The sequence below is a fragment of the Myotis lucifugus genome, unplaced genomic scaffold (genome assembly GCF_000147115.1).
Source record: "Myotis lucifugus unplaced genomic scaffold, Myoluc2.0 scaffold_0, whole genome shotgun sequence".
Taxonomy (NCBI): Eukaryota; Metazoa; Chordata; class Mammalia; order Chiroptera; family Vespertilionidae; genus Myotis; species Myotis lucifugus.
In genome coordinates this window covers 56,366,078-56,379,960 of record NW_005871048.1, presented here as the reverse complement: position 1 = coordinate 56,379,960, position 13,883 = coordinate 56,366,078, and the positions used below count along the sequence as shown (strand labels likewise).

Below are 13,883 nucleotides of genomic sequence, written 5' to 3'. Positions count from 1 at the left end.
AGTGAAATCAGAACAGCTTCTAAGAATTACATAAAATGAAATTTATTTTTATAAATACTAGTTTATTTCATAAAAATACAAAAATATAAATATACATTTATAAAAATATGAATAAATTAACACCAATACATTCTTCAACTAAATAAATATGTCAGTAATAGTCATTCCTATTTCTTTAGGGATATGTTTTTCCATTTTAATTTACAAAGCAGTTGCACAATGATTCATTTAATAGTAAAGGTGACTTTAAGTCGGTTAAGAAAACATTTATAAAGTTATTATATCTAAGGAAAGGCACAAAAAGCCTTTATATATTTTTGTTGATTATTGATGTGATATATTTTCCTTCGTAGATTGTTAGGCAAAGAGGGTGAACTGGTTATTATATTATTACTTTAAAAAAAATCTATGTCATTCATATTCATTCACAGAAACTTACTGATTAAGCAAACCCTTACTAAGACAACACCTACGTATTGTTTGTAATTTTGATTTTTTTAAAATGTTCCTTCAAGGAAGAGAATACAGGCCACTCAATCCAGTAACACAGAGTACTTCCACTAACATGGGTCAAGTCATACAATACTCTATTCTCGGTCACTCTCATCACCCCCATACATATCGGCCAGTTTTTTAAAGCGAGGTCCCCAGTCGCTGAGGTAATCATAATCTTGGTTACAATCTGCTGTGAGCGATTCTAAAGAGCTGAGTGAGTCTGCTATGGAGTCATTCCCTTCATAAGCGTACGTAGCCAGTGAATCATAAGGAGGTGCGCTGGGGTCTGAGTCATTTTCTTTTAATCTTCGATGGATAAAATCTTGTACATCAATATTTTCCCACAGAGGCACAGTCCTCCTGATCTGAAAAATCGCTTCTGGCATTACATCCCTTCTGAGTTTACTGTCTTCTCTTGCTTCTGGGTTCCTTAACGTGCCAATATCGAAAGCTTGTGTTGTCCCGGACATCGTCCTTTGAAATGATCAGAGGTTCCTTTTTCCGCTGCCGCTTCAATGCAGCAAACAGCACAACTAAAACTATTTAATGAGAGAGAGAGAGAGAGAGAGAGAGAGAGAGAGAGAGAGAGAGAGAGAGAATGAATGAATATATATAGATATATAGTGAGATCCATAATTCAGATTTAAATTAAATATAGCATACTTCTGTGAATGACGTTTGTGTGGTGTGAGATTGGATAAAAAAAAATAAGTACCATATGCAAATATAGGGTCTTTGGGCCAATGACTAGATACACTGAAATGATAAAGAAGTAAATATTGTAGTTTCATTAATCTACTTTCAATATTCACTCTTCTATGGAGCCCTGATATTGAAAAAGCTTTATTCAATTACAGCTAATGCATTTAGCCAACTGTAAATATTTAATATTTCATTCCTCCAAAATGATAGTGTGTTTAAATATACTAAAAATTTAAAGCTACAGTAATTATTATGCCAAGAAAAACTGAACACCAATTTAATATTTTCTTAATAACTCAAGGGAATATATGTAAAACATTATTCATATATGCTCATATATGCATATATGTGCATTCTATACATCTGTTACATGTCTATATAATACATAGGTATATGTTTGCATAAATATATACACCATATATACAACATATAACAGATCTACAACATATATCCTATCTAATAAAAGACAAAAAGGGTAATTAACTGTACCTCCGCTATGCTTCCCATTGTCTAATCAGGGAGATATGCAAATTAACTGCCAACAAAGATGGCGGCTGGCAGCCACGCAGCTGAAGTGAACATGAGGCTTGCTTGCTCCAGTGATGGAGGAAGCCAAGGTTCCCCGCCTGCCTCTGTCCGGCTCTGAGCTCCAGAAGCAACAATGTTTCAATTATAGGAGCTAAATAAACCCCAGATACCTACTTTCAGCCAGCCGCGGCCTCAGAGCTGGGAGTGCCAGTGACTGCAACAATGTTTCAATTATAGAAGGTAAATAAATCCCAGAATAAAAAAAAAAGAAGAAGAAGAAAAAAAAGAGAGGCTGGGAGCTTCAGTCACCTGCCAGCCTGAAAACGGCCACCAGCCCCTCATCCAGGCTGACCAGGCACCCCAGTGGGGACCCCCACCCTGAAGGGGCTGCGACCAGCTGCAGACAGCCATCAGCCCCTCACCCAGGCTGGCCAGGCACCCAAGTGGGACCCCCACCCTGAAGGGGGTGTGACCAGCTGCAAACAGCCATCAGCCCCTCACCCAGGCTGGCCAGGCACCCAAGCAGGACCCCCACCCTGATCCGGGACACCCTTCAAGGCAAACCAGCTGGCCCCCACCCGTGCACCAGGCCTCTATCCTATATAGTAAAAGGGTAATATGCAAACTGACCCTAACAGCAGAAAGACTGGGAATGACTGGTCACTATGACAAACACTGACCAACAGGAGGCAGACGCTCAATGCAGGAGCTGCCCTCTGGTGGTCAGTGCGCTCTCACATGGGGGAGCTCTGCTCAGCCACAAGACAGGCTGATGGCTGCCAGTACAGCAGTGGTGGTGGGAGCCTCTCCTGCCTCCTCAGCAGCGCTAAGGATGTCTGACTGCAGCTTAGGTCTGCTCCCTGCTGGCAAGTGGACATCCCCCGAGGGCTGCCGGGCTGCCAGAGGGATGTCTGATTGCTATCTTAGGCCCAATCCCCCGGGGAGAAGGCCTAAGTTAGCAAGTGGTTATCCCTGAGGGGTCCCAGACTGCGAGAGGGCACAGGCCGGGCTGAGGGACCACCCCCCTCCCGCCGAGTGCACAAATTTTTGTGCACTGGGCCTCTAGTATACACATAAATATGGATATGCTACCGATCTCATTCCTTCCCATAGTTCCTATATGTTTTTTTAAACTCCTTTATTGATGTGGTTTTGAAAGCTTGCTTAAGATCTGAAATATAACACATTATTGTATTTTATATTTATAATATAAAATACAAACACATTTTAAGCTTATACTCATCTTACAAGATTTCTCAGATAATATCTTGTTACTGAGGACTTCCTTGACTTTCACAGTTGCAGTCAAGCTTTTTGGTGAAAATGTTAATTGTACTACTTGTAATCTCTGCATTGTTTTTGTTTTTTACCTATATCATTACCTATACATTTACCTATATATACCTATAGTATCAAGTTAACTGTAAATATTCCCACATATGTTATACTTTCTTATTTTTATTATATTACTTAATTTAATATATACATTTTATAATGAACAAATGCAAAATAAATACATTATGTAATCAAAATACATTTAAAAAACAAGAAAAAACATATTGTTTGCAAATATAAATTTTCTATTGAAAATGGACCACATCGCTTATTTTATACATAATGAAAAATTAAGAATAATGAAAATTTCCCGAAAGCACATTTACAAATTGCCTGAAAAAATAACAAATGGGTCATTTACTTTAGGGCAGCTAAATGTTTTGTCAATACTATTCATGTGTCACTGAAAAACAAGGAAATTTTGCCTCAAAAAAGTCTATTATTTTTTTTTCTCAATCTTTTTTTCAAGATTGTACAAAGAGCACTCATTTACATTGAGATCATTCTTCACATTGGCTCTTGAGGCCTTTGTAACTCCTTAAAAACCTGAGCAATGCTATCGTCATATTAGCCGACACACGTTCCGCAGCTCCTACTAATTGGGAGAAAGAATTTTTTTAAATCATTAGAAGTATCTTCGGTTAACCCCCACACAATGGGCTTTAAGTGCTCAGCTACATCCGGAATCACCTCGGAGACCGTCCAGTAAAAATGAGACATAACTGTACTCTAGTGAACTGTGCAGTAGGAAAAAAGGTTCTTTCTAAACTTAATATTCAATGCATTCATTTATAATTTTCTACTTTTTATAAATAAAAGCACAACGATATAGTCAAATTATTTGAAAGGTTTATTAGCTAATTTAATGTTTACTGATTCTCAACAATACTCCTTGGGACCTATTCTGAGTGTTTTGTCCTCTGCCAGGTCACAAGTATCTGCTTCTCTCCCTAGACTGAGGCTACTAAGCTGGGGTATGTGGATGGAATGCAGGGAAGCTAAGATGAGGAACAGAAAATAAGTGTATCATTATTTTCACTAAACTATAACTGGAATTTAGCATTTCTTTCTATTATGAATTTTAGCATAATCTATAGTGATACTAACAGTATCTGTGACTATTAAATCAGTAGAAATCACTTATTTTATATTGCATTATATTTACAGCATATCTCACATGATCATTAGACTTGTACCACAAGGCAATATAACAATAATCAAGTACATTTTGCTGTTTTTTGTTCAATTGACAAATATATGTGTTTTGTCTTATACTTTCCATTTCTATAAATTTAAATTATTATTCTAAATAGATCTATAAGCTTTACCTGATGCCAAAGGTGTCCTTGGAACTAAAAAGATAAAAAAAAGACCCTGCTCTAGGTGTTTATCCCCTACTTAGCCTTGCAACATGGATATAAACTAAGAAATGCCTTTCTTCCAACTGTAACAGGGTATGTCTAAAATACCTTTGCCAGGCTATATCACTGTTGCAAAGGGCAGACTCTAACTATAGGGTAGTAGCTCTGTCCAGCTGTCTGTATACAACCTCAAAACATCAGCAACACTGCATTGGAACTTGGATAATGAAACCTTCTGAGGTTTTAGGATGTGGTTCTAACCATTTTTTACTAAAATAATAAAAAATCACTCCACATTTAGGCAATAAGTTGGGAAGGCGAGCAAAAGAGTGTGCCTTCTACTAGTATATTGCTCAGGAAAGAAAGGTGGCCAGCTTTTCAAAATGAAAGAAGTTTCAGGGATTTCTGCAGAGGAAACTATGATGCAGTTTAGTTTGAGCCATATGATGACACAGAGCAGGATGGCAACCAGGGCCCTGGTGCTCAGTTTGATAATGTTGTAATATCTAAACTTACTTGGGGGGTGCTTTTATTCCCCCTCGTATGCATGCATGTCTTTATGTATGTCTGTGTATTATCTACACTGATAGAAAGATGCAAATTGACTGTGCCTTCGTGATGCCCACCAGCCAATCAGGAGTGAATATGCAAATTAACCCAACGAAGCTGGTGGGTTAATTTGCATACTCAGGCACCGAGAGGCCGGGGGCAGGGCGGGACGCTTGCGTCGTCGCCACGGTGACGACATAGGCTTTCTACACCGCCCCAACTGCTCCTGGCTTCTAGGCAGTGTGGGAAGGCGGAAAGGCAGCTCCAGGCCTGAGCAAAGGCAGAAAGGCAGGTCCGGCCGAGCGAAAGGCGGTGCTGGCAGCCAGAGGGAGGAAGGCCCATTCTTGCACGAATCTTTGTGCATTGGGCCTCTAGTATTAACATAAGAATAAAAAAATCAAGTTTGAAATATACATGGTTCCACGTTCTTAACTAGGGAAGTAGAACTATCTGAACAAATAAAACAACATGAAAAGCATAAAAGTAGCACTTTGCTCAAAGGGTAAGCCAACATGTCATCTCCATGGGGGATACAAACAATATTTTCCAGAAGAGCTGAACTATCTAGCAGCAGGTGGAGATGCAAAGGCTGATGAAGATGGTAGTAGTGTGTATGTTCTAACACCCTGAGAAACTGTTTTTCTAAATAGTTGGATCATTTTAACTGAAAAATAATAGTTTCCCTTCACTTTCATCAATCCCCCACTGAAGTCCTGCAAGGATATCTGGCCAAAGGGATTTCATCCAGATAGTTTGAAAGGATTTGCAATGAAAAGGAGCCAGCACATATGGGCACTGGAACATAAATTTGGCTAGCTATCCTGCCCTAAGCACAAGCATTTTGGATGAATATTTGTTGGAAACAATTTTGGGGTAATGTTTTACAGTGGAACAACTGTTTAATTGAATTAAATCGTTGTCCTGTTAGGGCATGCTCAAATAAAACATTTGATATTGGAAGTATGACTTTATTTAGAAAACTTTGCAGGACTAGATATTCCATAGTGATATTTTTAAAAATGAACATAAACTTTTAAGTTGGTGTATTTCAACAACATGTAATACATTTTTTGGAAAAAATTATCTTATTGTGACAACTTAAATACCTTTGCTGTCTGATATGCATAACTTAGTATTTGTTAGTAATGTTATTCGTAAGGGCACTCTTTGGTTCTAACCATTTGTAATGGTTAGAAATGAGAATTCTGAATTCAAATAATCTGGCTTTTCAATGGTGGTTAAAACACTTTCTAAATGAATGCCTTTGTGTAAGTGATTTAACCTTCCTGTAGAAGAATACAAGTATTTATTTTACAGAGTGGATATAACAATTTAATCCAGTGGTTCTCAACCTTCCTAATGCCACGACCCTTTAATACAGTTCCTCACGTTGTGGTGACCCCCAATTTCATTGTTACAAATTGAACATAATTAAAGCATAGTGATTAATCACAAAACAATATGTAATTATATATGTGTTTTCCGATGGTCTTAAGCAACCCCTGTGAAAGGGTTGTTTGACCCCCAAAGGGTCCGCGACCCACAGGTTGAGAACCGCTGATTTAATCAATTCTTATATTGAAACTCATTAGGACACTGACTTTGTTTAGCACTAAACAGTATAAGATAAAAGAACCAATAAATATAATATACCATTAGCTATTTTATCCTTGTTTTTGATCTCTAGAAAGCTAGACCTATCCCCACAGACACTCCTTTTCTTTTCTACTTGAAAGGACAATTAAAGAAAAAATTAAAATATTCAATCTTCAGCTATAGAGGAGGGTGTGTTTCAGGGCAGGCTCACTGGGCAATGAGGAGAGAACTGTGGGAGTTGGATAGCCTGGGGGTGCAGCTTTACCAAGCAGTATGATGACACAGAGCAGGATGGCAACCAGGGCCCCGGTGCTCAGACCCGCGGCCAGGACCAAGGCCTGCGCGCTGCACGACTGCATGTTTCCTTGCTGGTCACAGGCGCACACGCGGATGGTGAGTGTGCCGGTGCTGCTTTGAATCGGATAATCGTTGTCAAAGATTAAAATGGGGAGTAGGTAGGTGCTCATTTTGTGGCGGCTGTACCCATCTTTTCGAGTCATGATCCCTGCTGTGTTATCTGCGGGGGAGAAAAAGGTGGAGAGAAAATAAGCCAGATCAGTTTTTAATTTTGCATCTTCAGGTCTCATAATGTTCTGTTTTCAAAAGCGCTCTGTACCTTTGTTATCGACAATGGTGAAGTTTGGATTGAGGGGAAACTCTGGCACTGGTTCAAAGAAGAATTTGTGGCCTCGGGGAGGATCATCTTTGTCCATGACGCTGACAGTCTGAATCAACTACAACAAAAGGCATTAAAACAAAGCCCAACAAAAAGCAACTCTTGTTATTACCAGGCATTTTTTAATAAGTGTTTGTGCTTTAAATATATCACTGAAATTAAAGAAACAAAAACATATACAATCTTCAGAAAATTATGCCAAGGTTTTTCTATGGTTCTAGCTCATGCAGCTGATTCAGTTAAGAATAAAAAGTCTCCATCAAGTATTCGTTAACAGGGTATCTCTATGCATTGTTGTCTGATTCCTGGCCAGTGCAGTGCCCAGCCTTAAAGAAAAATGTGATCAGTCCAACTCAATCCACTTTGAACATTTTTAGAAAGCACCAGTTTCTTTTGTTATTAATTGGTTACCAATCTGTTGTCTACACTACATAATGGTGGTTTCAAAGGCAGAGAACAGATGCATTAAAAAACAAAGTAAGTGCTTAGTATAACCACCTTCTATAGACTAAAAACACTATTAATATCGTTTTGGAAAATGAGCAGTAGGTCATATAATATCAGAAGTCAAAACATTTTAAAGCTATGGGGCACCATCACTATAATCCTACTGCCTATTTTATTCAAATTATTTAGCTTTATTTTTTTAAGTATTCTTTTTTATTATTATTATTGTCTAAAGTTTTACATATGTCTCCTTTTTCCCCAATTGACCCGCTCCCCCATCCCTTCCCAGCCCGGGCAAGCCCCCACCGCCCCAGTGTCTGTGTCCATTGGTTATGCTAATATGCATGCATACAAGTCCTTTGGTTGCTCTCTAACCCCCCTCCCCTACCATTTGTCTCTAGATCAATCTATTCTTGTTCATCAACGATTATATTTAGCTTTTTTTTAATGGTATTTGAAAAGTTTAAAAAGATATAATACAAATAAATGATTCCAAAGTTCTGTAAAATCAATGTCAAAGTGGAGAAAGTACAGAACTTCTTAGCTATGCTCCCTGTAAGTCAGGGCTGTGCTGGAGTGCCTGATTGGAGCAGCAAAGGACAGATTGGGCACAGAAGTTCCACTGAGCACTCTATGGTGGAAAAGTCACTAAGCTACACATCGGGGTGCCTGTTTTTCTAGTACTGGGCATGCCATCTGTGCGATTTGAAATCACAGTCGTTTAATTATTCTTACTTTCAAATATCTCCTCTACAAAAACAAACAGTTGCACCACCTCCAGGTAACATCTTATTCTAGGTACTCAATAGTCCAATAGTTTTCCTCTATACTTTGATGTTAACCATATTTCTTTCATTTTGACAGAGTGACATGTAGCCTTATGTATTTTTTATGTAATGGTTCTCAAAGTGCATAATTACTAATACAAACTGAACCCAATGTTTCTCTTTAGTAGACTAGAGCGTTACACAGAAAAAATGTACATGAGTCTTAATATTCTTGCTCAATATCCGGTTGCAGAACAGCTGAACAATATTTAAAATTTAGTAATATTTTTAATCATAAACAACATTGGTCCTTTGATTATATGACTCTGAGATTTTGAAATTAGATGGACCATTGTTTAAGCATATTTTAAGAGAATACATATCAGTAGCTTAAAATATATTACATTTTCTTATTTTAGCATAGAGTCCAAAATAAAAACAATTTTAAGAGTCATCTTTTTCAGATCGCTGTGACATTTTTGGTAAAAGGAGATAAAAATGTGACAAGAAGGGCTGACAATAGATTGCATAAAAAAAAAAAAAACTTGTGCAAGTAATGCAAAGTCATCTGCTTTTGTGAAGAGGAAACAGTATTTTTAAAGTTTATAACAACTTTGTTTACCTGCCCAGGTTTTGCATTTTCACAAACAAATGTTTCATAGTACATGGCAAATTCCGGAGCATGGTCATTTATATCTAGAATTCTGATGAAGACAGGAACGTGGCTACTTTGTTTTGAGTTATCTGCAACAAGAACATATATAAGATTTCAGTCTCATTCACAGAGAAGCGGTGATACCACTCTCGCTATTAGTAACTTAGCAACAGATATTTTCTGTGGTGTTCACTACTTGATTGGACTGCTGATGGATATCTCAGCTTTCTTACATGGTCCAGATGGAAAATATGATAAAAATAGGAGAATATGATTGATAATAAGCCATTATTTGTAAGAGATCATTTTCTTAGACTGTTTATGATGTTAGATTATATTTCGATCTTGTAATAAGGTATGCAGAAAATCAAGTTTAAAATAAATGAATATTTGATAATCATTAAAACAAGTATAAAATCTAGGCATTCTAAATCATTTCTCTAAGAAATTTCTAATGATGAAATCATTCCCCTCCAGAAAAAGAGTTTATTTAATGCCATTATTTTACTACTTTGGTGAAAATACTGTGTTAAATTGGATGCATGCTCAACTCACTTATTTCTGTGGCTATAACGGTGATGTTGTGCCATGGAGATGATTCCCGGTCAAGGGGTTTTAAAGTGAAAATAGAGCCGTTTTCTGGGTGGATACTGAAAATCCGGTCCATATCAGTGTGCCGATCAACAGAGTATCTAAAAGAAAAGAGACTCATGAATCCAAGCATTGTTTGAAGATTATTAGTTCATCTAATATTTCTTAAAGTTAGAGGCGATTAACAAAATGTTCTGATCAAGACATGGTCAGTACAATGCTGAGAGCTGTTTTGAATTTTTATTTTAAAAAGTAACTGTCATTTAGACAAAAACAGATCCAGAGACAGAGAAGCATTGATCAGATGCTCAAACCTCAGAGAAAAAGTAGGAGAGGGTGGGGGTAAGGGGGAGAGATCAACCAAAGGACTTGTAAGCATGCATATAAGCATAACCAATGGACGCAGACAACAGGGGATGAGAGTGAGGGTGAGGGCAGGATTGGGGGGGTGGGAGGATAAGGACACATTTGTAATACCTTATTAAAGAGAAAAATATTTTAAAAAGTAACTGTCATTTAGAATATATATATATATATATATATATATATATATATATATATATATAAAAGGCTAATATGCTAAGTGTCCCTCCCATTGTCCGACCAGTCACTGTGACACACACTGACCACCAGGGGGCAAACACTCAACACAGGAGCTGCCAAGCTACAGTGACTTGGCAGCGGCTGTTCTTGGGTGACGCACACCGAAACCAGAGAGGAGGGAACCCGATTCCTCGTGGGGCAATGCGATTCCACCTTTGGCCATGGGTTATGTTGTTGCTGGGGCACTGTTGGCCCAGAATCTGGTTTACTGGACACTTGCATTTGTGTTCCACTCCCTATGTGACAGAAACTTTGCAGAGTGCCCTCTTGCACTCTGGGACCCCTCGAGGGATGTCGGAGAGCTAGTTTCTGCCTGATCCCCGCAAGCTAGGCCAATGAAGGACCCCACCTGCTGGAGGGACTCCTGCTCACTCTGCAGATGCCAGGGAGGGACCCTGGGAGGTTGGCTCCAGGGTGTGTCTGGCCCTTCTCGCTCAGTCCCACCCCACCAGCCACTTTCTAATTAATTTCCTTTCAATGTGCATGAATCGTTCACTGAGTCACTAGTATGATATATTTGGCTGTTTCTATTATTACAATTCTATGATTATGTGTACTTTGTTAATTATTTATACTCAGGAGCCCTTGTGGCAGCTTTTAGTAAGTTTTTAATTGTACTTGATTTACTTGTTATAGTATAGACCCATGCAATACTTGAAAAATACTAAGCAGTTATATTAAACTTGAGAGTGTCAATTGCATTAGATAAATAGGAATTATGTTTAAGAGAACACATAAGAACATGTGTCCACAGAGTCCTTATGAGCATAAATGAATGTGGAGAGGCTGTTGTAAAAACATTGCTTTTGAATGACTATTCAAAGAATAGAGCTGAACTGAATATCTTCCTCCAATCTGTCTATCTAATCTATTCCAAATGAAAAGGAGATGACATTATCACAGAGTTCTATGAATATTTCTCATTAGTCTAGATATGAAAGATGTCACCTTGAAATTTGTATCATTCTATGGTTGGCAAAATAATGTCACTCGCTAAATGATGTCCATCTCCTTATCACTGAAACCTGTGATTATGTTACTTTACATGGTAAAAGTTACTTTGAAGATGTGATTAAGGTTTAAAAAATTCCCCTAGCTGGTTTGGCTCAGTGGATAGAGTGTTGGCCTGTGGACTGAAGAGTCCTGGGTTCAATTCTGGTCAAGGGCACATGCCTGGGTTGCGGGCTTGATCCCCAGTAGGGATTGTGCAGGAGGCAGTCGATCAATGATTCTCTCTCATTATTGATGTTTCTATATCGCTATCCCTCTCCCTTCCTCTCTGAAAGCAATAAAAATATATTTAAAAAAAATTGAGATGGATATTATCCTTGATTATCTAGATGAGCCTAAACTAATCACATTAACCCTTAAAAAATAGAAGCAGAAAAGTAGAATGTTAACTAATATCTACACTAATAAAAGAGAAACTGCAAATTGTCCATACCCCCGCAACACCTACCAGCCAATCAGCAGTGAGTATGCAAATTAACCCAACAAAGATGGTGGCGGCCCTGCCCCCCAGCCACTCTGGGCCTCTGGGCAGCACACATACAGGCGTGGAGGAGTGGCCAGGCTGGGCGGGTCACCTCCTATGAGGGAGAGGGCAGGGGTGGAGGGAGCTACAGGAGTGGCGCTCTGGCCACAGCAAAGACTGAAAGCTCCACACACAGCAAAGACTGAAAGCTCTGGCTGCAGCAAAGACTCTGGCTGGAGCGAAGACAGAAGGCGATGGCCAGAGCGAAGGCCTGGGTCCTGGGTGACTGTGGAAAACCGGTGCAGGCAGCCAGGGGAAGGAAGGCCTATTGCACAAATCTTCATGCAATGGACCTCTAATATTTATATATAAATCACATGGGAATCTTGCCAAAAACAAATTCTGATTCAGCAGGTCAAGTGTGGGAGCTAGGATTCTAACAAACGTAGATGAATCTCATGTGGCATATCCATGGACAAGGTTTGTATAGCATGGTGACATACCATGGTATAAACAGGATAGGATAAAGAGCGAACACTTACAGACAACTAACAGACTAATGAGCATCTGGTGTTCTCTTCATTTTTCTTGGTATCTATTAAAAGCACTTAACACATGAACTCCTTTTTAGTCTGGTGAATTATGGAATTATAGTTCTCATTATAAATCTGTAATCTATTTACTATAAGGCATTAACTTTAACAAACATAAGTAATATATATTTAGGTTTCTAAACATTGGCAATTTTTAAACATTGGATGAAGATAATGATATGTGTTTTTGTTTGTTTGTTTGGGTTGCTTTAATAAAGAACATGTATTAGTAGATGAATTATGCTGAATTTAAGGCATATGTTAGTAAACTCAAATTTCAAAAATGATTTAAGCAATTGAACATAGTACATATTGGTGCTTGCCTAATTTTTTTCCACTAAGATTTGTAAATGATTTATTCAGACTAACAAATATTGCTTCAAAGTGAGTTCTTTCTGTACCTCAGTCTCAAAATATGGTATCAGGTCAATCACCTTCTTGTCATTCTTCTAATGAAACAGCGGCATGAAAATGATAGTATTCCCACAAGTTTTCAACAATCACAATTGTAATTTTCTGACATAATTATTATAAGAATATTTGGGGGCATTTGAAAAACTCATTTGACATATGGTAACTGCACAAGAGTGGCTATATTTCTGAGGTGGAAAATCCTAGGTAGAGGATAATCAGAAATCTAGATATAATAATGAATATATAAAATGCATAATCATATATATATATATTCCTAAAAGCAAAAGCTCTATTAGTTTTAACCAAGAATTCTTTGTCAGACAGGAATCTGAGATAGGTCTTATTTGTATGATCTCTATTAATGTACTAAAATTGAGGGTGACAGTCATATAATTTCAATCTGTTTCTTAATAGTGCTAAAATGAAATCAGATATAGTGTTTATTACTAGTTGTCAACCCATTTACAATTTAGTTCCTAATGTGGGCTGAGAAAATCACTGAAACATTAAAAAATGGCTTACTAGTGTTTTCCTTAATTCTGCTTATGAATAAAACAATCTGGAATGAAAACAAAGACAGCAAAGTTAAACAACATAGTCACATCTACTAATATGCATTGAATGGAACTCAATGCATAATATTCACCTACATATATTTATCTCCATTATTGGAAAGGTCAATAGTTAAACATTATCTGCTTATAGCTGAATAGATCTTGGATTTCTTCCTACTGTTCACAATGAATATCAAAGAGGAAAATAAAAATCCCTTTGTGCCCACTGCTACTTGCCTTAGACTAGAGATTAGTATGACAGTTTCTATGACTGAGGAATAGCTAACTGTTCTAACATACAAATCTAGCTTTGACACAGTAGGAGCTTATGTGGAATCAAAATAGGTTGGAATTTTGGCTGATCTACTTTTAGGTTCAAACTTGAAAAGTACTGTTTTCAAGTTAATTCATGAAGGATTTAGAAATAGCTCAGTTTAACATTAACGCTGCAAACTTTCAGGTCTATATTCAGAAATTTGTCCCAGTGCAAATAATGTCCTGCAGTTTTTCAAAGCCCAGGGATACGTTTTCTCTTCTTTAGCA

The 13,883-nt window shown here is 37.8% G+C and overlaps 1 protein-coding gene across 1 annotated transcript in view; it reads right to left on the bottom strand.

Annotated features, from left to right (window-relative positions):
- Positions 1 to 587: 587 nt before the first annotated feature.
- CDH9 (cadherin 9) overlaps positions 588 to 13,883 on the bottom strand; it is a 53,646-nt gene continuing 40,350 nt past the window's right edge. Inside the window, 6 exon segments of the mRNA XM_023752601.1 lie at positions 588 to 951; positions 953 to 1,034; positions 6,832 to 7,083; positions 7,183 to 7,300; positions 9,079 to 9,200; positions 9,667 to 9,803. Of these exon segments, the coding sequence (XP_023608369.1) occupies positions 588 to 951; positions 953 to 1,034; positions 6,832 to 7,083; positions 7,183 to 7,300; positions 9,079 to 9,200; positions 9,667 to 9,803 (1,075 nt within the window).